General features: G+C 60.6%; 1 protein-coding gene across 1 annotated transcript in view; it reads right to left on the reverse strand.

Moving 5' to 3' along the window:
- Nucleotides 1-372: 372 nt before the first annotated feature.
- The window catches only part of LOC141972451 (uncharacterized), a 39,291-nt gene continuing 13,598 nt past the window's right edge, over nucleotides 373-26,065 (reverse strand). The window contains exons 6-12 of the mRNA XM_074930321.1: nucleotides 25,121-25,407; nucleotides 21,444-21,590; nucleotides 19,962-20,102; nucleotides 16,730-17,033; nucleotides 14,003-14,109; nucleotides 10,413-11,170; nucleotides 373-1,474 (exon numbers count right to left, since the gene is read on the reverse strand). Coding sequence (XP_074786422.1) covers nucleotides 373-1,474; nucleotides 10,413-11,170; nucleotides 14,003-14,109; nucleotides 16,730-17,033; nucleotides 19,962-20,102; nucleotides 21,444-21,590; nucleotides 25,121-25,407 — 2,846 coding nt within the window. The remainder of the gene's footprint in view (nucleotides 1,475-10,412; nucleotides 11,171-14,002; nucleotides 14,110-16,729; nucleotides 17,034-19,961; nucleotides 20,103-21,443; nucleotides 21,591-25,120; nucleotides 25,408-26,065) is intronic.

The raw sequence follows: 26,065 nt of genomic DNA on the forward strand, positions 1-26,065 counted from the left end.
GGTGGGAGGGAACCAAGATGGTGGGATTGACCCCGAAACGTGGCTCTTCGGTGGGTACCAGAACGTGGCGGTGGATGGGGGTGGTTGAGGTGGCACCAAGATGGTGGGATTGACCCCAAAATGGCTGCTCGGGGGGTGTCAGAACGTGGGGGTGGGTGAGGATGGGCGGGAGGGAACCAAGATGGTGGGATTGACCCCAAAACGTGGCTCCTCATTGGACGCGGGGACCTGGAGTCGGATGAAGGGGGTTGTGGGGGCACCGGGACACGTCTTGGATGGGGTGGGGCCACAAAACGTGGCTCCTTGGTGGATGCAGGACCTAGAGAGGGAGAAGGTGGTCAAGAGGCCACCAGGACCCGGCTCCAGGAGTGGTCACAGGCCCAGAACGTGGCTCCTCATTGGTCCACGGTCGGCCTGGAGTCGCTGGGGCGTGGCTCTGATGAGGGTCAGCCCAAGAACGTGGCTCCTCATTGGTCCCGGGGTGACCTGGAGCCGTTGGGGCGTGGCTCTGAGGGTCAACCCCAGAACGTGGCTCATCATTGGTCCAGGGTCGGCGTGGAGCTGTTGGGGCGTGGCTCTGAGGGTCAACCCCAGAACGTGGCTCCTCATTGGTCCAGGGTCGACCTGGAGCCATTGGGGCGTGGCTCTGAGGGTCAGCCCCAGAACGTGGCTCATCATTGGTCCAGGGTCCGCCTGGAGCTGTTGGGGCGTGGCTCTGAGGGTCAACCCAAGAATGTGGCTCCTCATTGGTCCACGGTCGGCCTGGAGCCGCTGGGGCGTGGCTCTGAGGGTCAACCCAAGAATGTGGCTCCTCATTGGTCCAGGGTCGACCTGGAGCCGCTGGGGCGTGGCTCTGAGGGTCAACCCAAGAATGTGGCTCCTCATTGGTCCAGGGTCGACCTGGAGCCATTGGGGCGTGGCTCTGAGGGTCAACCCCAGAACGTGGCTCCTCATTGGTCCAGGGTCGGCGTGGAGCTGTTGGGGCGTGGCTCTGAGGGTCAACCCCAGAACGTGGCTCCTCATTGGTCCAGGGTCGACCTGGAGCCATTGGGGCGTGGCTCTGAGGGTCAGCCCCAGAACGTGGCTCATCATTGGTCCAGGGTCCGCCTGGAGCTGTTGGGGCGTGGCTCTGAGGGTCAACCCAAGAATGTGGCTCCTCATTGGTCCACGGTCGGCCTGGAGCCGCTGGGGCGTGGCTCTGAGGGTCAACCCAAGAATGTGGCTCCTCATTGGTCCAGGGTCGACCTGGAGCCGCTGGGGCGTGGCTCTGAGGGTCAACCCAAGAATGTGGCTCCTCATTGGTCCAGGGTCGGCGTGGAGCTGTTGGGGCGTGGCTCTGAGGGTCAACCCCAGAACGTGGCTCCTCATTGGTCCAGGGTCGGCGTGGAGCTGTTGGGGCGTGGCTCTGAGGGTCAACCCCAGAACGTGGCTCCTCATTGGTCCAGGGTCGGCGTGGAGCTGTTGGGGCGTGGCTCTGAGGGTCAACCCCAAGAATGTGGCTCCTCATTGGTCCAGGGTCGGCATGGAGCTGTTGGGGCGTGGCTCTGAGGGTCAACCCAAGAATGTGGCTCCTCATTGGTCCAGGGTCGGCATGGAGCTGTTGGGGCGTGGCTCTGAGGGTCAACCCAAGAATGTGGCTCCTCATTGGTCCAGGGTCGACCTGGAGCTGTTGGGGCGTGGCTCTGAGGGTCAACCCCAAGAATGTGGCTCCTCATTGGTCCAGGGTCGGCGTGGAGCTGTTGGGGCGTGGCTCTGAGGGTCAACCCCAAGAATGTGGCTCCTCATTGGATGCAGAACGTGGGATTGGCCGTGGATGTGCGAGAAGCGCCAAAACGTGTTTCCTCGCCCGTTTTTTCCCGTTTCCTCCCGGCCCCTCCTTCCTCCCATCCTCATCTTCACTCCTGGCCACGCCCCATCACCCCCCCAGTTCCTCCCAGTGCCTCCAGCAAGACGACGAAGATGCTCCCGCATCTCCTCCTCTTCCTCCACCCCACCACAGCGGCCTCCCAGTTCCTCCCAGTTCAACCCCAGAGGACCCTGGGGAACCTCCCAGGTCCCTCAGGGGCAGGGAACCGCCCCCAGAGCGGGTCCTTCCAGTTCTCTGGAAATCCCAGTTTAACCCTGCCCCGTCACTGGGCTGGACTGGGATGGGCTGGGCTGACTCAGCCCCTCCTGGATCGTCTCGACTTGCCCTGGGCCCATCGTTACCCAATCAGCTGCCGGGTTCATTAAGAGGCCTCTTAATGAGCTCAGGTGTTAATTGAGCTCCAGGCAAGTCGTCACGGGTCCTAATTACCCAGCTCTAATTAAGCTGGTCCCAGCCTGCACGGAGCTCCCATGATGCTTTGCGGCAGGGAGAATTTGTTGGGGGTGGGGAGGGGAGCCTGGGCTGAGATTAATTGGGGGGTCGGTAATTAATTGGGGGGAGTGGGGTGGGGGGGGGTTGAGGTGTCATCTGTCCCAAACTGGGGAGGATACTGGGACCAGTTTGCCTCCCTTCCAGTATGGCAGCACACCCCCCCCCCCCCCAGTGCTCCCAGTATGTACCAAAAGCCGCTGTTCCCAGTTCCACCCAGTTGCCCCAGTTCCTCCCAGTGGCCCCCCATGCCAACACTCCCAGTTGATCCCACTTGCTCCCAGTTCCTCCCAGTTGCCCCCACTTACCACCAGTGCCTCCCACAAGCCTATGCTCCCAGTTCCCTCCCAGTTCCTTCCCAAGTGCACCCAGTTGCCCCCAGTTCCTCCCAGTGGCCTCCCATTCCAACACTCTCAGCTGATCCCACTTGCCCCCAGTGCTCCCAGTTGACCCCAGTGTGTCCCACAAGCCAATGCTCCCAGTTCCTCCCAAATGCCCCCAGTTGCCCCCAGTGGCCTCCCATCCCAACACTCCCACTTGCCCCCAGTGCTCCCAGTTGCCCCCACTTGCCCCAGCATGTCCCACAAGCCAACACTCCCAGTTCCTCCCACTTTCCCCCAGTGCTCCCAGTTGCCCCCAGCTCCTCCCAGTTGCCCCCAGTGACCTCCCATCCCCACACTCCCCTTGCCCCCAGTGCTCCCAGTTGCCCCCAGCGCTCCCAGTTGCCCCCAGCGTGTCCCACAAGCCAACACTCCCAGTTCCTCCCACTTTCCCCCAGTGCTCCCAGTTGCCCCCAGCTCCTCCCAGTTGCCCCCAGTGACCTCCCATCCCCACACTCCCCTTGCCCCCAGTGCTCCCAGTTGCCCCCAGCGTGTCCCACAAGCCAAGACTCCCAGTTCCTCCCAAATGACCCCAGTTTCCCCCAGTTCCTCCCAGTTGCCACCCCTGTCCTCAGTGTCCCGCACACCCCAGCTCCCCCCAGTTGCTCCCAGTTTCTCCCAGTGCTCCCAGTTCACCCAGAAGGTGTCCGTGATGCCCCCGAACCCCCTCCCCTGATGACAGAGGATCCGGGGGTAGGACATTGCCCAGAACACCCCAAAATCACCCAAAACTCACGTTTTCTCCCCAAAATCCCGAACGGATCCCCAAAGGCCCCTGATAGCCCCCAAAATACCCAAATTGCCCCCAAAATACCCAAATCGCCTCTTAAAAACCCAAATTTCCCCCAAATACCTCAATTTTCCCCCAAACACCTCAACTGCCCCACAAGAAAACCAAATTGCCCCAAAATAACCCAAATTGTCCCAAAATACCCAAATTTCCCCTTAAAACACCCAAATTTTCCCCCAAAACACCAAAATTGTGCCTCAAAATACTCAAATTGCCTCAAAACCACCCAAATTGTCCCTCAAAATACTCAAATTGCCCCAAAACCACCCAAAATACTCAAATTGCCCCTAAACCACCCAAATTGTCCCTCAAAATACTCAAATTGCCCCAAAACCACCCAAAATACTCAAATTGCCCCAAAACCACCCAAATTGTCCCTCAAAATACTCAAATTGCCTCAAAACCACCCAAGTTGTCCCTCAAATTATTCAAATTGCCCCAAAACCACCCAAAATACTCAAATTGCCTCAAAACCACCCAAATTGTCCCTCAAAATACTCAAATTGCCCCAAAACCACCCAAAATACTCAAATTGCCCCAAAACCACCCAAATTGTCCCTCAAAACACTCAAATTGCCTCAAAACCACCCAAAATACTCAAATTGCCCCAAAGCCTCCCAAATTGTCCCTCAAAATACTCAAATTGCCCCAAAACCTCCCAAATTGTCCCTCAAAATACTCAAATTGCCCCAAAGCCTCCCAAATTGTCCCTCAAAATACTCAAATTGCCCCAAAACCTCCCAAATTGTCCCTCAAAATACTCAAATTGCCTCAAAACCACCCAAGTTGTCCCTCAAATTATTCAAATTGCCCCAAAACCACCCAAAATACTTAAATTGCCTTAAAACCACCCAAATTGTCCCTCAAAGTACTCAAATTGCCTCAAAACCACCCAAAATACTCAAATTGCCCCAAAACCTCTCAAATTGTCCCTCAAAACACTCAAATTGCCTCAAAACATACTCAAATTGCCCCAAAACCTCCCAAATTGTCCCTCAAAATACTCAAATTGCCCCAAAACCACCCAAATTGTCCCTCAAAACACCCAAATTGCCCCAAAACCACCCAAAATACTTAAATTGCCTTAAAACCACCCAAATTGTCCCTCAAAGTACTCAAATTGCCTCAAAACCACCCAAAATACTCAAATTGCCCCAAAACCTCCCAAATTGTCCCTCAAAACACTCAAATTGCCTCAAAACCACACAAATTGTCCCTCAAAATACTCAAATTGCCCCCAAACCACCCAAATTTCCGTCAAAATACTCAAATTGCCCCAAAACCACCCAAAATACTAAAAATACTCAATTTGCCCCAAAACCACCCAAATTGTCCCTCAAAACACTCAAATTGCCTCAAAATACCCTGAATTTGCCCCAAAGGGCTAAAATAAATTTGACTTTACCCCTGGGGGCAATAAAAACAGGAAGATTTGCCCCTGGGGGCAATAAAAGACCCTGAAACTACCCCGGAGGGGGCAATAAAAGACCCTGAATTTGCCCCAAAGGGGTAAAATAATTATGAATTTACCCCTGGGGGCAATAAAAGACCCAATATTTGCCCCTGGGGGCAATAACAGACCCTGAATTTACCCCAAAGGGGTAAAATACCCTAAATTTACCCCTGGGGGCAATAAAAGACCCAAAATTGGCCCCAAGGGGGTAAAATAAATATGAATTTACCCCTGGGGGCAATAAAAAACCCAAATTGCCCCTGGGGGCAATAAAATACCCTGAATTTGCCCAAGGGTTAAAATAGATTTGACTTTACCCCTGGGGGCAATAAAAACAGGAAGATTTGCCCCCGGGGGCAATAAAAGACCCTGAATTTGCCCCAAAGGGGTAAAATAAATCTGAATTTACCTCCGGAGGCAATAAAAGACCCAAATTTGCCCCTGGGGGCAATAAAAAGACCCTGAATCTACCCGGGGGGGGGCGATAAAAACCGCTGAATTTGCCCCAAAGTGGTAAAATAAATTTGAATTTACCCCGGGGGGGCAAAAAAAAACCCCAAAAATTTGCCCACGGGGGCAATAAAAGACCCGAAATTTGCACCTGGGGGCAATAAAAAACCCTGAATTTGCCCCAAAGGGGTAAAATTAAGATCCTGAATTTACCCCTGGGGGGGCAAAAGAGGACTCAGAGAATCTATAGGAGCCCTGGGGGGGTATATAGGGACCCGGGGGGGGGGGGCTATAGGGGGTATTTAGGGGCTCTGAGAGTCTATAGGGGGTTCAAGGGGGGTATTTAGGGACTCGGGGGGGGGCTATAGGGGGTATTTAGGGGCTCTGAGAGTCTATAGGGGGTTCAAGGGGGGTATTTAGGGCCCGGGGGGGGCTATAGGGGGTATTTAGGGGCTCTGAGAGTCTATGGGGGGTTCAAGGGGGGTATTTAGGGCCCCGGGGGGGGCTATAGGGGGTATTTAGGGGCTCTGAGAGTCTATAGGGGGTTCAAGGTGGGTATTTAGGGCCCCGGGGGGGCTATAGGGGGTATTTAGGGGCTCTGAGAGTCTATAGGGGGTTCAAGGGGGGTATTTAGGGCCCGGGGGGGGCTATAGGGGGTATTTAGGGGCTCCGAGAGTCTATAGGGGGTTCAAGGGGGGTATTTAGGGCGCGGGGGGGGCTATAGGGGGTATTTAGGGGCTCCGAGAGTCTATAGGAGGTTCAAGGGGGGTATTTAGGGCCCGGCGGGGGCTATAGGGGGTATTTAGGGGCTCTGAGAGTCTATAGGGGGTTCAAGGGGGGTATTTAGGGCCCCGGGGGGGGCTATAGGGGGTATTTAGGGGCTCTGAGAGTCTATAGGGGGTTCAAGGGGGGTATTTAGGGCCCCGGGGGGGGCTATAGGGGGTATTTAGGGGCTCTGAGAGTCTATAGGGGGTTCAAGGGGGGTATTTAGGGCCCGGGGGGGGCTATAGGGGGTATTTAGGGGCTCTGAGAGTCTATAGGGGGTTCAAGGGGGGTATTTAGGGCCCCTGGGGGGGCTATAGGGGGTATTTAGGGGCTCTGAGAGTCTATAGGGAGTTCAAGGGGGGTATTTAGGGCCCGGGGGGGGCTATAGGGGTCTACAGGGGGTTCCATAGGGGCCCTGGGGAAGCTATAGGGGGTCCCCAGAACTCTATATAGAGGGAACACCGGACTCTATAGGGACCCCTGGGAGCTATAGGGGTCCCCCAGCACTACACAGACACCCCCAAACCCTATAGGGGCTCCTCCCAGGTGCCCCTACAGAGCTCTGGGTGCTATAGGGACCCCCCCCCCCCGAGACTCTCTCAGGCCCTATAGGTGCTATAGGGACCTCCCAGGTGCTATAGGCTCCCACTGGGTGCTCTCCCCCAGCACCTATAGACTCCCCCCCGCCCTCTCCCCGGGTCACAGCAGCTCCTCGGCACCCCCTCACCCTATAGGGTCGATGTGCTCCCCCCAGCCCCTATAGATCCCGCTGACCCTATAGGGTCTCTGCAGCCCCTATAGCTTCCCCCGATGCCACACCCCCAGCCCCTATACGGCCAGCATAGTCCCTATGCCCCCCCACCCCACCCTATAGCTTCCCTGAGCCTGTTATAGGGTCCCCCAGCCCCTATAGCTCCCCCTTATTCTATAGGGTCCTCCCCCATAACCTCTAGGGTCCCCTCCAGCCTCTATACTCCCCCAGACCTATAGGCATGGGTCCCCTTGACCCTATATTGTCCCCTCCAGCCCCTATACATCTCCCCCACCTCACAGGGCACCCCATTCTCTATAAGGTCCCCCCTATCCCTCTCCATGACCCTATAGGGTCCCCCCAGTCCCTATAGATCCCCCAACCAAGCTCCTATAGCTCTAAGCCCACATGGTTCTCCCAGGCCCTATAGCTCTCCCCTGGCCCTATAGGATCCCTCTGGCCCCTATAGCTCCCTTAGACTCTATAGGGTCCCCCGAAACCTCTATAGTCTCCCCAGACTCTATACAGAGTCCCCCAATCCCTACAGCTCCCCCCCCCCCCAACAGAGGCTCACCCTGTCCCTATAGCTCCCCTATAGGGTCTCTCCCCCACCCCTATAACTCCCTCCGACCCTATAGAGGCTTCCCCAGTCCCTACAGCCCCCCTACCCCCTCTCCGGAACCTATATGGTTACCCCAATCCCTAGAGCTCCCCTATATCCTATAGGGTGCCCCAAATTCCCTAGAGCTCCCCGCTATCCTCTATAGGGTCCCTCCATCCCTATAGCTCCCCTATAGGGTCCCCCTCTAGACCCTGCAGCTCTCCCCAAGCCTATAAAATGTCTCGCTGGCCCCTATAGCTCCCCTCGATCCTATAGGAGCCCCCCGCTAGCCCCTATAGCTCCCCTCGATCCTATAGGAGCCCCCCACTAGCCCCTATAGCTCCCCTCGATCCTATAGGAGCCCCCCACTAGCCCCTATAGCTCCCCTCGATCCTATAGGACCCCCCGCTAGCCCCTATAGCTTCCCCCGATCCTATAGGAGCCCCCCACTAGCCCCTATAGCTCCTCCCGATCCTATAGGAGCCCCCGCTAGCCCCTATAGCTCCCTCGATCCTATAGGACCCCCCGCTAGCCCCTATAGCTCCCCCCGATCCTATAGGAGCCCCCCACTAGCCCCTATAGCTCCCCCGATCCTATAGGAGACCCCCACTAGCCCCTATAGCTCCCTGAGCCTATAGAGTCTCACAGTCCCTATAGCTTTCCCGGCACTCAGGGCCCCCCCAGCCCCTATAGATTCTCCTTCACACCCTTACAGCTCCTATAGGGACCCCTCCATCCCTATAGCTCCCCTATAGCCCCCCACCCACACCCCCACCATCACCACAGCTCCCTATAGATCCTACCACCCACCCCCTGACCCTACAGGGACCCCCCAGGCCATAGCTCCCCTATACCTTACAGCGACCCACACCCTATAGCTCCCTTATACTTTATAGGGTCCCCCAGCCCTATACCCCCCCCCCCACCAATACCCTAAAGACCCCCAGCCCTGATCGCTACACCCCTATAGAGTCCATATACACCCCCATATACACTACAGCCCACCCCTGGTCCCTGTACCCTATAGCCCCCCGCCCAAATACCCCCCTATAGAGACCCCCCCCAGTCCCTATACTGCACCTATACCCTACAGATCCCCCCTGCTCCCTATATAACACCCCCTCGGTCCCTATAGCTCCCCCCCCCCCTCCAAGTCCCTATATACAGAGCACCCTGCCATGCCTATACTGTCCTACACCCTATAGAGATCCCCTGTCCCTACAGCCCCCCAGTCCCTACACTCCTCTATAGCCCCCCCCAGCCCCTACACCCCCTATAGCCCCCCCAGTCCCTACACCCCCTATAGCCCCCCAGTCCCTACACCCCCTATAACCCCCCAGTCCCTACACTCCCCTATAGCCCCCCCAGTCCCTACACCCCCCTATAGCCCCCCCCAGCCCCTACACCCCTATAGCCCCCCCAGTCCCTACACTCCCCTATAGCCCCCCCAGTCCCTACACTCCTCTATAGCCCCCCCAATCCCTACACCCCCTATAGCCCCCCCAGTCCCTACACTCCCTATAGCCCCCCCAATCCCTACACCCCCTATAGCCCCCCCAGTCCCTACACTCCCCTATAGCCCCCCCAGTCCCTACACCCCCCTATAGCCCCCCCAGCCCCTACACCCCTATAGCCACCCCCAGTCCCTACACTCCCTATAGGCCCCCCCAGTCCCTACACTCCTCTATAGCCCCCCAATCCCTACACCCCCTATAGCCCCCCCAGTCCCTACACTCCCCTATAGCCCCCCCAATCCCTACACCCCTATAGCCCCCCCAGTCCCTACACTCCCTATAGCCCCCCAATCCCTACACTCCCCTATAGCCCCCCCAGTCCCTACACTCCCCTACAGCCCCCCCAGTCCCTACACCCCCTATAGCCCCCCCAGTCCCTACACTCCTCTATAGCCCCCCCAATCCCTACACCCCCTATAGCCCCCCCAGTCCCTACACTCCCCTATAGCCCCCCCAATCCCTACACCCCCTATAGCCCCCCCAGTCCCTACACTCCCCTATAGCCCCCCCAATCCCTACACTCCCCTATAGCCCCCCCAGTCCCTACACCCCCTATAGCCCCCCCCAGTCCCTACACCCCCTATAGCCCCCCCCAGTCCCTACACTCCCCTACAGCCCCCCCAGTCCCTACACTCCCCTATAGCCCCCCCAATCCCTACACCCCCTATAGCCCCCCCAGTCCCTACACTCCCCTATAGCCCCCCCCGGCCCCTATAGCCCCCCCCTATGGCCGGAGCAGTGAGGGGACCCCACGGGTGCTGCTGTCACCAGTTTATTCACCCCCCCCCTCCCTGTTAAGGGGGGGGGGGGCAGCACCCATGGGTGGCCCTGGGGGGGGGGGGGGGGCAGCACCCTTGTGGGGGGGGCACAGTCTTTGGTACAATAGATTTTGGGGGGGAGGGGGGGGCTTAAATTGTGGGTGCGCGCCCCCAAAATGGGACGGGGGGGGGCCCCCCTAAAAGAGGTGGGTGCCCCCCGCCCCCCCCCCCACTTCAAAAGGCAGCAGCCCCCCCCAAAACGGGTCAGCAACGCCCCGAAATAGGTGGGTGCTCCCCCCCCCCCCCCCCCCCCAAAAAAAAATGCCTGGGTGGGCCCCCCCCCCCCCAATAAAATGGGTGGGTACCCCCAAAATGACTCAGTGCCCCCCCCCCAAGAGGTAACACAGCCCCCCCCCCCAAACGATGGGTGCCCCCCGCCATTTTTTTTCAGCCATTTTTCTCCCCCCCCCCCCCCCCTTCCTACCCGCCCCCCCCCCCCGATAATAATTAATAATAATTAATAATAACAATAATAATAATAATAAAGCGCCGCGGGGGGGGTGACGGGACGGGGGGACACACACACACACACACCGCCGGGGGGGGGGGGGCCTGGGGGGGTACCATGGTGGGGGGGGGGGGTGTTGTGTCAAGAGCTGGCGGCTGTACTTTGGGGGACGCCCCCCCCCCCCAAAATGGCCGAGTCCTCGTGATCGGGGCGCCCCCGTAAATGGGGACCCCCGTAAGGGGGGTGGGGGGGTGTGGTGGCCCCCCCCCCCCCCCCTCCTCCTCCTCCTGTTGTCGATGACATGGCGGTGGCGGTCGTTGTCCCCCCCCCTCCACCTCCTGTTGTCACCCCGATAGTGCCGCCCCCCCCCCCCCCCCCCTCCTCCGGTGACCCCCCCTCGAGTCCGGAAAATTGGGGGGACAAAGGGGTGACAGTCCGGGTGGTGACGAGGAGGCGGGGGGGGCGGTGGTGGAGGAGGAGGAGGAGGAGGAGGAGGGGGGGGCGGTGGTAGAGGCGGAGGAGGGGGGGGCGGCGGTGGGGGCCCCCCCAAATCCATCCGCTCGCTTAAGGGGACCCCCCCTGGAATTTGGGGGGCTGGCGGGGGGTGCTGGTGGTGTTGGTGGTGCTGGTGGTGCTGGTGATGATGGTGGTGATGGGAGGGGTGGGGGGCCGGGGGGGGCCGTGGGAATGAAGAAGGGGGGGCCACACCCCCCCCCCCTCCTCCTCCTCCTCCTCCTGGCAAAATTTGGGGGGGTTTGGGGGGTCCCAGGGGGGCGAAGGCGTCGCTGACGGGGGCGGCCGGGTCCCCCCCGGGCCAAGGTCGGGGCGGCTGCGTCGGGGGGGCCTGGGGGGAGAGAGGAAAAAAAAGGGGGGGCGCGTGTTAGATTTTGGGGGTGTCACGGTGTCCCCAAGGTCCCCACGTCATCGTCAGGGGGTCCCCAAGATGTTCTGGGGGGGTGACACGTGGTCATGGCGTCCCCAAGGTCCCCACGTCATCACCAGGGGGTCCCCAAGATGTTCTGGGGGGGTGACACGTGGTCACGGGGTCCCCAAGGTCCCCATGTCATCACCAGGGGGTCCCCAAGATGTTCTGGGGGGTGACACGTGGTCACGGGGTCCCCAAGGTCCCCACGTCATCACCAGGGGGTCCCCAAGATGTTCTGGGGGGGTGACACGTGGTCATGGGGTCCCCAAGGTCCCCATGTCATCACCAGGGGGTCCCCAAGAGGTTCTGGGGGGTGACACGTGGTTATGGGGTCCCCAAGGTCCCCAAGTCATCATCAGGGGGTCCCCAAGATGTTCTGGGGGGGTGACACGTGGTCACGGGGTCCCCAAGGTCCCCACGTCATCATCAGGGGGTCCCCAAGATGTTCTGGGGGGTGACACGTGGTTATGGGGTCCCCAAGGTCCCCACGTCATCATCAGGGGGTCCCCAAGATGTTCTGGGGGGGTGACACGTGGTTACGGGGTCCCTAAGGTCCCCACGTCATCATCAGGGGGTCCCCAAGATGTTCTGGGGGGGTGACACGTGGTCACGGGGTCCCCAAGGTCCCCACGTCATCATCAGGGGGTCCCCAAGATGTTCTGGGGGGGTGACACGTGGTCACGGGGTCCCTAAGGTCCCCACGTCATCATCAGGGGGTCCCCAAGATGTTCTGGGGGGGTGACACGTGGTCACGGGGTCCCCAAGGTCCCCACGTCATCACCAGGGGGTCCCCAAGAGGTTCTGGGGGGTGACACGTGGTTATGGGGTCCCCAAGGTCCCCAAGTCATCATCAGGGGGTCCCCAAGATGTTCTGGGGGGGTGACACGTGGTTACGGGGTCCCTAAGGTCCCCACGTCATCATCAGGGGGTCCCCAAGATGTTCTGGGGGGGTGACACGTGGTCATGGGGTCCCCAAGGTCCCCATGTCATCATCAGGGGGTCCCCAAGATGTTCTGGGGGGGTGACACGTGGTCACGGGGTCCCCAAGGTCCCCACGTCATCACCAGGGGGTCCCCAAGATGTTCTGGGGGGGTGACACGTGGTCATGGCGTCCCCAAGGTCCCCACGTCATCACCAGGGGGTCCCCAAGATGTTCTGGGGGGGTGACACGTGGTCATGGCGTCCCCAAGGTCCCCACGTCATCATCAGGGGGTCCCCAAGATGTTCTGGGGGGGTGACACGTGGTCATGGGGTCCCCAAGGTCCCCATGTCATCACCAGGGGGTCCCCAAGATGTTCTGGGGGGGTGACACGTGGTCACGGGGTCCCCAAGGTCCCCACGTCATCATCAGGGGGTCCCCAAGATGTTCTGGGGGGGTGACACGTGGTCATGGGGTCCCCAAGGTCCCCACATCATCACCAGGGGGTCCCCAAGAGGTTCTGGGGGGTGACATGTGGTTACGGGGTCCCCAAGGTCCCCACGTCATCATCAGGGGGTCCCCAAGATGTTCTGGGGGGGTGACACGTGGTCACGGGGTCCCCAAGGTCCCCAAGTCATCGCCAGGGGGTCCCCAAGATGTTCTGGGAGGGTGACACGTGGTCATGGGGTCCCCAAGGTCCCCATGTCATCACCAGGGGGTCCCCAAGATGTTCTGGGGGGGTGACACGTGGTCACGGGGTCCCCAAGGTCCCCATGTCATCACCAGGGGGTCCCCAAGATGTTCTGGGGGGGTGACACGTGGTTACGGGGTCCCCAAGGTCCCCACGTCATCATCAGGGGGTCCCCAAGATGTTCTGGGGGGGTGACACGTGGTTACGGGGTCCCCAAGGTCCCCAACTTACAGCCATGAGGTCCTGAAGGTCCCCAATTGGTGGCCATGGTGTCCCCAGGGTGTCTTGGCTGGGTGGCACACGGCCATGGGGTCCCCAAGGTCCCCAACACATGGCCATGAGGCCCTCGAGGTCCCCATCTTGTGGCCACGGTGTCCCCAAGGTGCCCCGGGTAGGTGGCACATGGCTTTGGTGTCCCCAGGGTCCCCATCTCATGGCCACCGCAACCTCATGGACTCTGGTGTCCCCAAGGTCCCTGTCACCCTCCCGGTGTCACCAGAGGGGTCCCGAAGGTCCCCAAGGTCCCTGTCACCCTCCCGGTGTCACCAGAGGGGTCCCGAAGGTCCCCAAGGTCCCTGTCACCCTCCCGGTGTCACCAGAGGGGTCCCGAGGGTCCCCAAGGTCCCTGTCACCCTCCCGGTGTCACCAAAGGGATCCTGGGGGTCCCCAAGGTCCCTGTCACCCTCCCGGAGTCACCAGAGGGGTCCCGAGGGTCCCCAAGGTCCGTGTCACCCTCCCGGTGTCACCAGAGGGGTCCCGAGGGTCCCCAAGGTCCCCGTCACCCTCCCGGAGTCACCAGAGGGATCCCGAGTGTCCCCAAGGTCCCAGTCACCCTCCCGGTGTCACCAGAGGGATCCCGAGTGTCCCCAAGGTCCCTGTCACCTTCCCGGTGTCACCAGAGGGATCCCGAGTGTCCCCAAAGTCCCTGTCACCCTCCCGGTGTCACCAGAGGGATCCCGAGTGTCCCCAAGGTCCCTGTCACCCTCCCGGTGTCACCAGAGGGATCCCGAGTGTCCCCAAGGTCCCTCCACATCTCCCACCCGTTGGAACCGAGATGTCCCCAAGGGCCACGTCTCCCACCCGCCCTGGCCGGGGTTGTCCCCAAAGGGGGCGTGGCACCCCCGGGTGCCAGGGGCGGTACCTGGGGGCTCTGCATCTCGTAGTCGGCGTGGGGGGGGGCCGCGCTCCCGTAGTAGCGGTTGCTGTAGCGGTAGCTGCGGTTGTCGTTGGAGGAGCCACTGGAGCCACCTGTGGGGGGGGGGGGGGACACAACGGGGGCATCAGAGGCGGTGGCCTGCCACGGGGAGGTCCCTGGGGCATCCAGGAGGGGTCACCCGGGAGGAGGAGGACATTGGGGGGGTGGGGAGGGGACAGGACTGGGGGTGGGGGTGGTTTGGGAGGCACCAGACGATGGGACGTGGAGATTCTGGTGGGACAAGGATGGATGGGGGACACGGCCCAACCCAACGGCCACGTTTTGGGCCCCACGATGACCTGAGAAGATGGAACCCCAACGACCATGGATCATGGTGGAACGGGGATGGAGATGGGAGAGCCCCAAGGTCTTGTGGTGGCCTGGAGAGCCACCACTGAGCAGGACACGAATCCTGGTGGGACAGTGGTGGCTCTGGGACACAACCCAACCCAACGGCCACGTTTTGGGCTCCACGATGAGCTGAGAAGATGGAACCCCAACGACCATGGATCATGGTGGAACGGGGATGGAGATGGGAGAGCCCCAAGGTCTTGTGGTGGCCTGGAGAGCCACCATTGAGCAGGACACGAATCCTGGTGGGACAATGGTGGCTCTGGGACACAACCCAACCCAACAGCCATGTTTTGGGGCTCCATGATGACCTGAGAAGATGGAACCCCAACGAACATGGACCATGGTGGAACGGGGATGGAGATGGGATTGGACCAAGAGCTTGTGGTGGCCTGGAGAGCCACCATTGAGCAGAACATTGAGTTTTTGGTGGGACAACGGTGGCTCTGGGACACAACCCAACCCAACGGCCACGTTTTGGGGCTCCACGATGAGCTGAGAAGATGGAACCCCAACGAACATGGACCATGGTGGAACGGGGATGGAGATGGGAGAGCACCAAGAGCTTGTGGTGGCCTGGAGAGCCACCACTGAGCAGAACATTGAGTTTCTGGTGGGACAACGGTGGCTCTGGGACACAACCCAACCCAACGGCCACGTTTTGGGCTCCACGATGAGCTGAGAAGATGGAAGATCATGGTGGAACGGGGATGGAGATGGGAGAGCACCAAGAGCTTGTGGTGGCCTGGAGAGACACCATTGAGCAGGACACGAATCCTGGTGGGACAATGGTGGCTCTGGGACACAACCCAACCCAACAGCCACGTTTTGGGGCTCCACGATGAGCTGAGAAGATGGAACCCCAACTAACATGGACCATGGTGGAACGGGGATGGAGATGGGATTGGACCAAGAGCTTGTGGTGGCCTGGAGAGCCACCACTGAGCAGAACATTGAGTTTTTGGTGGGACAACGATGGATTGGGGACACGACCCAACCCAACGGCCACGTTTTGGGCCCCACGATGAGCTGAGAAGATGGAACCCCAACGACCATGGATCATGGTGGAACGGGGATGGAGATGGGAGAGCACCAAGGTCTTGTGGTGGCCTGGAGAGCCACCATTGAGCAGGACACGAATCCTGGTGGGACAATGGTGGCTCTGGGACACAACCCAACCCAACGGCCACGTTTTGGGGCTCCATGATGACCTGAGAAGATGGAACCCCAACGAACATGGACCATGGTGGAACGGGGATGGAGATGGGATTGGACCAAGAGCTTGTGGTGGCCTGGAGAGCCACCATTGAGCAGGACATTGAGTTTTTGGTGGGACAACGATGGATTGGGGACACGACCCAACCCAAAGGCCACGTTTTGGGCTCCACGATGAGCTGAGAAGATGGAACCCCAACGACCATGGATCATGGTGGAACGGGGATGGAGATGGGAGAGCACCAAGAGCTTGTGGTGGCCTGGAGAGCCACCACTGAGCAGAACATTGAGTTTCTGGTGGGACAACGGTGGCTCTGGGACACAACCCAACCCAACGGCCACGTTTTGGGCTCCACGATGAGCTGAGAAGATGGAAGATCATGGTGGAACGGGGATGGAGATGGGAGAGCACCAAGAGCTTGTGGTGGCCTGGAGAGCCACCATTGAGCAGAACACGAATCCTGGTGGGACAATGGTGGCTCTGGGACACAACCCAACCCAACGGCCACGTTTTGGGGCTCCACGATGAGAAGATGGAACCCCAACGAACATGGACCATGGTGGAACGGGGATGGAGATGGGATTGGACCAAGAGCTTGTGGTGGCCTGGAGAGCCACCACTGAGCAGAACATTGAGTTTTTGGTGGGACAACGATGGATTGGGGACACGACCCAACCCAAAGGCCACGTTTTGGGCTCCACGATGAGCTGAGAAGACGGAACCCCAACGACCATGGATCATGGTGGAACGGGGATGGAGATGGGAGAGCACCAAGAGCTTGTGGTGGCCTGGAGAGCCACCATTGAGCAGGACACGAATCCTGGTGGGACAATGGTGGCTCTGGGACACAACCCAACCCAACAGCCACGTTTTGGGGCTCCACGATGAGCTGAGAAGATGGAACCCCAACGAACATGGACCATGGTGGAACGGGGACGGAGATGGGAGAGCACCAAGAGCTTGTGGTGGCCTGGAGAGCCACCACTGAGCAGGACATTGAGTTTTTGGTGGGACAACGGTGGCTCTGGGACACAACCCAACCCAACGGCCACGTTTTGGGGCAGCGTGGGGCCCATGCCAGCACCCCATGGTTTTGGGGTCCCTACCCGAGCTGGAGATGGAACTGGTGGTGCTGGTGCTGTGGCTGTGCTCCATGGCCGGGCTGGTGGAGGTGCTGTTGCTGGTGTTGGTCCCTTCGTCGTTGGTTTTCTTGAAGAAGTTGTGTTGGAGAGCGTAAAAGGGGGTGATGCGACTTCGGGGTTCGTAGTCCAACATCCGTAACACCAAGTCCTTGAACTTCAGGTAGTCGGAGGGCGCGTGGCCCTGTTCGCCCGCCCGGCGGCCACCCGGGCCACCGCTCTCCACCCCCAGCACCTCGTGGAGTCGGCGCGTCCCCGGCACTTTGTACTCCTGGGGAGGGGACACACGCACAGAGGTGGGGAGAGGTTCTTGGAGGGGGGATCTGAGGGGGTTGGGGGGGGGGTCTGATGGTTTGGGGGGGTCCTTAGGAGCAGATCTGAGGGATTTGGGGGTCCTTGGGGGATTGGGGGGGGGAGGGTCTTTGGGGGGAGATCTGAGAGGTTTGGGGGTCCTTGGGGGGGGGAATCTGATGGGTTTGGGGCAAGATCTGAGGGGTTTGGGGGTCCTTGAGGGATTGGGGGGGGGTCTTTGGGGGGAGATCTGAGGGGTTTGGGGGTCCTTGAGGGATTGGGGGGGGTCTTTGGGGGGAGATCTGAGGGGTTTGGGGGTCCTTGAGGGATTGGGGGGGGTCTTTGGGGGGTATCTGAGGGGTTTGGGGGTCCTTGGAGAGACCTGAGAGGCTTGGGGGTGCTTGGGGGGGGAACTGAGGAGTTTTGGGGGGAGATCTGAGGGATTTGGGGGTCCTTGGAGGAGACCTGAGAGGTTTGGGGGTCCTTGGGGGTATTTGATGGTTTGGGGGGGTCCTTGGGGGTATCTGATGGTTTTGGGGGGGTCCTTGAGGGGAATCTGATGGTTTTGGGGGGAGATCTGAGGGATCTGGGGGTCCTTGAGGGGGATCCGAGGAGGTTGGCAGTCCTTGGGGGTATCTGATGGTTTTGGGGGGTCCTTGGGGTATCTGATGGTTTTGGGGGGGTCCTTGAGGGGAATCTGATGGTTTTGGGGCAGATCTGAGGGATTTGGGGGTCCTTGGGGGATTGGGGGGGGTCTTTGGGGGGAGATCTGAGAGGTTTGGGGGTCCTTGGGGGGGGAATCTGATGGTTTTGGGGCAAGATCTGGGGGTTTGGGGGTCCTTGGGGGATTGGGGGGGTCTTTGGGGGGAGATCTGAGGAGTTTGGGGGTCCTTGGAGAGACCTGAGAGGCTTGGGGGTGCTTGGGGGGGGAACTGAGGAGTTTTGGGGGGAGATCTGAGGGATTTGGGGGTCCTTGGAGGAGACCTGAGAGGTTTGGGGGTCCTTGGGGGTATCTGATGGTTTTGGGGGGGTCCTTGAGGGGAATCTGATGGTTTTGGGGGGAGATCTGAGGGATCTGGGGGTCCTTGAGGTGGATCCGAGGAGGTTGGCAGTCCTTGGGGGTATCTGATGGTTTTGGGGGGTCCTTGGGGTATCTGATGGTTTTGGGGCAGATCTGAGGGATTTGGGGGTCCTTGGGGGATTGGGGGGGGTCTTTGGGTGGATATCTGAGAGGTTTGGGGGTCCTTGGGGGTATCTGATGGTTTGGGGGGGTCCTTGGGGTATCTGATGGTTTTGGGGCAGATCTGAGGGATTTGGGGGTCCTTGGGGGATTGGGGGGGGTCTTTGGGTGGATATCTGAGAGGTTTGGGGGTCCTTGGGGGTATCTGATGGTTTGGGGGGGTCCTTGAGAAAATCTGTTGGTTTTGGGGCAGATCTGAGGGATTTGGGGGTCCTTGGGGCATTGGGGGGGGTCTTTGGGGGGAGATCTGAGAGGTTTGGGGGTCCTTGGGGGGGGAATCTGATGGTTTTGGGGCAAGATCTGGGGGTTTGGGGGTCCTTGGGGGATTGGGGGGGGTCTTTGGGGGGTATCTGAGGGGTTTGGGGGTCCTTGGAGAGACCTGAGAGGCTTGGGGGTGCTTGGGGGGGGAACTGAGGAGTTTTGGGGGGAGATCTGAGGGATTTGGGGGTCCTTGGGGGTATCTGATGGTTTTGGGGGGGTCCTTGAGGGGAATCTGATGGTTTTGGGGGGAGATCTGAGGGATTTGGGGGTCCTTGGGGGAGACCTGAGAGGTTTGGGGGTCCCTGGGGGGGGATTTGAGGGGTTTGGGGGGACACTTGAGGGATTTGGGGGTCCCTGGGGGGGATCTGAAGGTTTGGGGGGTCCCTGGGGGGGTCCCTGATGGTTTGGGGGGGGTCCCTGAAGGTTTGGGGGGGTCCCTGGGGGGATCTGATGGTTCGGGGGGGTCGCTGAGGGTTTGGGGGGTCCCTGGGGGGGGGTCCCTGAGGGTTTGGGGGGGTCCCTAGAAGGTTTGGGGGGTCCCTGGGGGGATCTGAAGGTTTTGGGGGTCCCCAAGGTAAAGGAAGGGGGGTTTGGGGGGGTTTGGGGGGTCCCTGGCGCAGGGAAAAGGGGTTTTGGGGAGATCTTGGAGGCCCTGATGGGATACTGGGCTATACTGGGCGGGCCTGAAATGCAATGGGGCCATACTGGGAGGGACTGTGATACACTGGGACATGCTGGGAGGCACCAAGAAGCAACTGAGTGGAGCTTGAGAGGTTCTGAAGATCTACTGGGTTATACTGGGAGGTCCTGAAGGGCTACTGGGCCATACTGGGAGGCCCTAGAGGCCTATTGGGTCATACTGGTCCATACTGGGAGGTCCTAAAGGGCTACTGGGCCATACTGGGACACAGTTCACAGCCATTGGCACCAAGAAGCGACTGAGTGGAGCTTGGGAGGTTCTGATGATCTACTGGGCCATACTGGGAGGTCCTGAAGGGCTACTGGGCCATACTGGGAGGCCCTAAAGGCCTATTGGGTCATACTGGTCCATACTGGGAGGTCCTAAAGGGCTACTGGGCCATACTGGGACACAGTTCACAGCCACTGGCACCAAGAAGCGACTGAGTGGAGCTTGGGAGGTTCTGACGATCTACTGGGCCATACTGGGAGGTCCTGAAGGGTTACTGGGCCATACTGGGAGGCCCTAAAGGCCTATTGGGTCATACTGGTCCATACTGGGAGGTCCTAAAGGGCTACTGGGCCATACTGGGACACAGTTCACAGCCACTGGCACCAAGAAGCGACTGAGTGGAGCTTGGGAGGTTCTGACGATCTACTGGGCCATACTGGGAGGTACCGAAGCTCTTACTGGTCCATACTGGTCCGTACTGGTCGGGTCCCGCTCACCTTCTTGCTCTCCTTGTTCCTCTTGAGGGCCCACCCCCCTTCCGGAAGCTTCTCGAAGTATTTCCGGGCCTTGGGGGCCTGGTCCAGCATGTGGGGGGGGGGCAGCCCCAGCACCTCCACGATCCGGTTCATCTGGTCGGCCTGGGGACGGGGACGTCACCGCTGTCCCCAAGGCCACCGGTGTCCCCAAGGCCACCCCGCACCCCCCCTGGTGACGTCCAGGGTGTCCCCAAGGCCACCCAATGTCCTTGGGAAAAGGGGATGTGGCAACCTTGGGGTCACCAGCGTGGGGGTCCTCCAACGTGGGTCGAGGACATGGATGTCCCCAAGGCCACCTCAGCCTTGTCACAGTGTCCCCAAGGTTCCCAAGGCCACTTCAGCTCTGCCCAGGACACCCCTGATGTCCCCAAGGCCACCTTGGCCTTGTCACAATGTCCCCAAGGCCACCTTGGACCTGCCCAGGACACCCCTGATGTCCCCAAGGCCACCTCAGCCTTGTCATGATGACCTCAATGTCCCCAAGGCCACCTTGGCCTTGTCACGACGTCCCCAAGGTCCCCAAGGCCACCTTGACCCTGCCCAGAACACCCCTGATGTCCCCAAGGCCACCTCAGCCTTGTCACAATGTCCCCAACGTCCCTAAGGCCACCCTGTCCCTGTCTAGGACTTCCCTTATGTCCCCAAGGCCACCTCGGCCTTGTCACGATGTCCCCAACATTCCCGAGGCCACCTCAGCCTTGTCACAATGTCCCCAAGGTCCCCAAGGCCACCTCAGCCCTGCCCACACCACCCCTGATGTCCCCAAGGCCACCTCAGCCTTGTCACAGTGTCCCCAAGGTCCCCAAGGCCACCTCAGCCCTGCCCACGCCACCCCTGATGTCCCCAAGGCCACCTCAGCCTTGTCACAGTGTCCCCAAGGTCCCCAAGGCCACCTCAGCCCTGCCCACGCCACCCCTGATGTCCCCAAGGCCACCTCAGCCTTGTCACAGTGTCCCCAAGGTCCCCAAGGCCACCTCAGCCCTGCCCACGCCACCCCTGATGTCCCCAAGGCCACCTCAGCCCTGCCCAGGACCCCCCTGATGTCCCTCAGGTGCTTCCAGGGTGCATCCCAGCAGGTCTGGCCCCGCCCCCTTGCCCAGGAGACCCCGCCCACCTCATCAAACCCCGCCCCAATAAGCCACACCCACCCCAGCACCACCCCTTAAAGACACGCTCCTCAATTTACACCTCCCCCAGTGCTGACTCCACCCCCTACACCAAGCCCTGCCCTCGCCTCAAGCCACGCCCCCTCTCCCATCAGGCCACGCCCATCCACAAGCCCCTCCCACCCCAGCACCACCCCTTAAAGACACACTCCTCAATTTACACCTCCCTCACCTCCGACATCACCCTCCCGCCCCCCAAACCCCACCTTACCCCGCCCCAGGGCCCCACCCCTTTTCTCAGCAGGCCCCGCCCCCTCCCCCCACAAGCCCCGCCCACCTCATTAGCACCGCTGAAGAGGGGCTCGCCCGTGTGCATCTCCACCAGGATGCAGCCCAGAGACCACATGTCGATGGCCAGGTCGTAGGGCAGCCCCAGCAGCACCTCGGGGGAGCGGTAGAAGCGGCTCTGGATGTACTGGTAGATCTGGGGAGAGGTGGGCGGGGCTTCAGATGGGCGGGGCCAGGCTTGGTGGGAGGGGCCAGGCTTGGTGGGAAGGGCTTAGCGCTGATTGGGGGCGGGAGAGCCCCTGTGGGTGACGGCGCTGGGGGAGGAGATGTGTGTGTGTCTTTAAAAAGGGGTGGGGTTATCGCCCAAAGGGTGTGGCTAGATAGGAGGGGGCGGGGCCTGGGTAAAAGTGGGTGGGGCTTAGGGTGGGCAGGGGTTAGCACTGCTTTGGGGCGGGACGTCCCCCCCGTGGGTGATGGCGCTGGGGGGGGGGGGGGGAGTGTGTGTGTGTGTCTTTAAAAAGGGGCGGGGCTATAGCCCAAGGGGTGTGGCTAGAGTGGAGGGGGCGGGGCATGGAGAAAAGTGGGCGGAGTTTAGCACTGATTGGGGGTGAGAGCCCCCTGTGGGTGACAGCGCTCTGTGTGTGTGTGTCTCTTTAAAAAGGGGCGGGGCTAGAGCAGAGGGGGCGGGGCCTGGACAAGAGTGGGTGAGGCTTGCGGTGGGCGGGGCTTAGCGCTGATTGGGGGTGGGAGAGCCCCCTGAGGGTGATGGGTCTGGAGGGGGGGGGGGGTGTGGTGTTTGGTGTGTGTACGTCTTTAAAAAGGGGCGGGGTTATTGCCCAAGAGGCGTGGCTTGAGTGTAGCGGGAGAAGATTGGCACAAAAAGAGGCGGGGCTTGACACACCCCTGGGTCAAATGGGAGGGGAGTGTGTGTGTGGAGGGGTGTGTCTGCGTCAGGCTGGGGGGGCGGAGCCAAAGCAGGAGGCGTGTTTTCCTACCCAGGGGCGGGGCTTAGAGCTTTAGGGGGCAGGTCCTTGTGTAGAGGGGTGGGGCTTATCTTTCCAGGGGGCGGGGCTTCGTGCGCCATGGCTCCCGGGGGAAGCCTTGGTGTTGGGGGGGCGGGGCTTATGGGCACATGGGGTGGAGCCAAGGCAAGGGGTGTGTCCTTACAGCATGTGGGTGGGGCTAATTCTCCAGGGGGCGGGGCTTAGTGCTCCATTGCCCTATAGGCACTGAAGGGCTCAGCCTCCTGGGGGCGGGGCTTACAGGCCCAGGGGGCGGAGCTAAGGCAAGAGGCATGTCGTTACGGCATGTAGGCGGGGCTTAATGATCTAGTGGGCGGGGCTTCGTGCTCTATAGCCCTAAAGGCACCCAAGGAAGGACTCAGCATCCTGGGGGCGGGGCTTACAGGCCCAGGGGGTGGAGCTAAGTTCAAGGGGCATGTCCTTACGGCATGTAGGCGGGGCTTAATGCTCAAGTGGGCGGGGCTTCGTGCTCTATAGCCCTAATGGCACCCAAGGAAGGACTCAAGATCCTGGGGGCGGGGCTTACAGGCCCAGGGGGCAGAGCTAAGGCAAGGGGCATGTCCTTACAACATGTAGGCGGGGCTTAATGATCTAGTGGGCGGGGCTTCGTGCTCTATAGCCCTAAAGGCACCCAAGGAAGGACTCAATATCCTGGGGGTGGGGCTTACAGGCCCAGGGGGCGGAGCTAAGGCAAGGGGCATGTCTTTACAACATGTGGGCGTGGCTTAATACTCAAGTGGGCGGGGCTTCGTGCTCTATAGCCCTAAAGGCACCCAAGGAAGGACTCAAGATCCTGGGGGCGGGGCTTACAGGCCCAGGGGGTGGAGCTTAGGCAAGGGGCATGTCCTTACGGCATGTAGGCGGGGCTTAATGATCTAGTGGGCGGGGCTTCGTGCTCTATAGCCCTAAAGGCACCCAAGGAAGGACTCAACATCCTGGGGGCGGGGCTTACAGGCCCAGGGGGTGGAGCTTAGGCAAGGGGCATGTCCTTACGGCATGTAGGCGGGGCTTAATGATCTAGTGGGCGGGGCTTCGTGCTCTATAGCCCTAATGGCACCCAAGGAAGGACTCAGCATCCTGGGGGCGGGGCTTACAGGCCCAGGGGGTGGAGCTAAGTTCAAGGGGCATGTCCTTACGGCATGTAGGCGGGGCTTAATGATCTAGTGGGCGGGGCTTCGTGCTCTATAGCCCTAAAGGCACCCAAGGAAGGACTCAACATCCTGGGGGCGGGGCTTACAGGCCCAGGGGGCGGAGCTAAGGCAAGGGGCATGTCTTTACAACATGTGGGCGTGGCTTAATACTCAAGTGGGCGGGGCTTCGTGCTCTATAGCCCTAATGGCACCCAAGGAAGGACTCAAGATCCTGGGGGCGGGGCTTACAGGCCCAGGGGGTGGAGCTTAGGCAAGGGGCATGTCGTTACGGCATGTAGGCGGGGCTTAATGATCTAGTGGGCGGGGCTTCGTGCTCTATAGCCCTAATGGCACCCAAGGAAGGACTCAAGATCCTGGGGGCGGGGCTTACAGGCCCAGGGGGTGGAGCTTAGGCAAGGGGCATGTCCTTACGGCATGTAGGCGGGGCTTAATGATCTAGTGGGCGGGGCTTCGTGCTCTATAGCCCTAAAGGCACCCAAGGAAGGACTCAACATCCTGGGGGCGGGGCTTACAGGCCCAGGGGGTGGAGCTTAGGCAAGGGGCATGTCCTTACGGCATGTAGGCGGGGCTTAATGATCTAGTGGGCGGGGCTTCGTGCTCTATAGCCCTAATGGCACCCAAGGAAGGACTCAGCATCCTGGGGGCGGGGCTTACAGGCCCAGGGGGTGGAGCTAAGTTCAAGGGGCATGTCCTTACGGCATGTAGGCGGGGCTTAATGATCTAGTGGGCGGGGCTTCGTGCTCTATAGCCCTAAAGGCACCCAAGGAAGGACTCAACATCCTGGGGGCGGGGCTTACAGGCCCAGGGGGCGGAGCTAAGGCAAGGGGCATGTCTTTACAACATGTGGGCGTGGCTTAATACTCAAGTGGGCGGGGCTTCGTGCTCTATAGCCCTAATGGCACCCAAGGAAGGACTCAACATCCTGGGGGCGGGGCTTACAGGCCCAGGGGGTGGAGCTTAGGCAAGGGGCATGTCGTTACGGCATGTAGGCGGGGCTTAATGATCTAGTGGGCGGGGCTTCGTGCTCTATAGCCCTAATGGCACCCAAGGAAGGACTCAAGATCCTGGGGGCGGGGCTTACAGGCCCAGGGGGTGGAGCTTAGGCAAGGGGCATGTCGTTACGGCATGTAGGCGGGGCTTAATGATCTAGTGGGCGGGGCTTCGTGCTCTATAGCCCTAATGGCACCCAAGGAAGGACTCAGCATCCTGGGGGCGGGGCTTACAGGCCCAGGGGGTGGAGCTTAGGCAAGGGGCATGTCCTTACGGCATGTAGGCGGGGCTTAATGATCTAGTGGGCGGGGCTTCGTGCTCTATAGCCCTAATGGCACCCAAGGAAGGACTCAGCATCCTGGGGGCGGGGCTTACAGGCCCAGGGGGTGGAGCTTAGGCAAGGGGCATGTCCTTACGGCATGTAGGCGGGGCTTAATGATCTAGTGGGCGGGGCTTCGTGCTCTATAGCCCTAATGGCACCCAAGGAAGGACTCAAGATCCTGGGGGCTGGGCCTGTGGGGGCGAGTAGGCGGAGCCTAAGGGAGCGGGCGTGTCCTCCTCACCCTCTGTCCGAGCTGACAGGAGCTGCCGAAATCGACGATTTTGACGGCGGAGCGTTTGGGGTTGCAGAGGAGGATGTTCTCGGGTTTGAGGTCGCAGTGGATGATGCTGAGCTCGGGGGTGGCGAGGAAGAGGAGGGCGGCGCAGAGCTGCTGGGCGAACTTGCGGGTGAGGTTGAGGGAGACGCCGCGGAAGTTGGTGTTGCGGAGGAGGTCGTAGAGGTTGTAGGAGAGGAGCTCGAAGGCCAGGCAGAGGTGGTTGCGGAACATGAAGTGGCGCTTCAGGTGCACTGTTAGGGGGGCAGGGGGGGGGCCGCGGGGGGGTCGGGGAAAAAAAAATTATAAAAAATAAATTAAAAACGGGGGGTGGTTGGGGTGTGGGGTGAGTGGCGGGGGGGTGCTGAGAGGGGGGGGGGTAGGGGGTAGGGTGGGGGATTGGGGGAAAGGGGGGGATTGGGGGGGAAAGGGGGGGATTGGGGGAAAGGGGGGGATTGGGGGAAAGGGGGGGATTGTGGGGGAAAGGGGGGGATTGGGGGAAAGGGGGGGATTGGGGGGGAAAGGGGGGGATTGGGGGAAAGGGGGGGATTGGGGGAAAGGGGGGGATTGTGGGGGAAAGGGGGGGATTGGGGGGAAAGGGGGGGATTGGGGGGGAAAGGGGGGGATTGGGGGAAAGGGGGGGATTGGGGGAAAGGGGGGGATTGGGGGGAAGGGGGGGGATTGGGGGAAAGGGGGGGATTGGGGGGAAAGGGGGGGATTGGGGGGGAAAGGGGGGGATTGGGGGAAAGGGGGGGATTGGGGGAAAGGGGGGGATTGTGGGGGAAAGGGGGGGATTGGGGGAAAGGGGGGGGGATTGGGGGAAAGGGGGGGATTGGGGGAAAGGGGGGGGATTGGGGGAAAGGGGGGGATTGGGGGAAAGGGGGGGGATTGGGGGGGAAAGGGGGGGATTGG

The sequence above is a fragment of the Athene noctua genome, chromosome 33, assembly GCF_965140245.1.
Source record: "Athene noctua chromosome 33, bAthNoc1.hap1.1, whole genome shotgun sequence".
Lineage (NCBI taxonomy): Eukaryota > Metazoa > Chordata > Aves > Strigiformes > Strigidae > Athene > Athene noctua.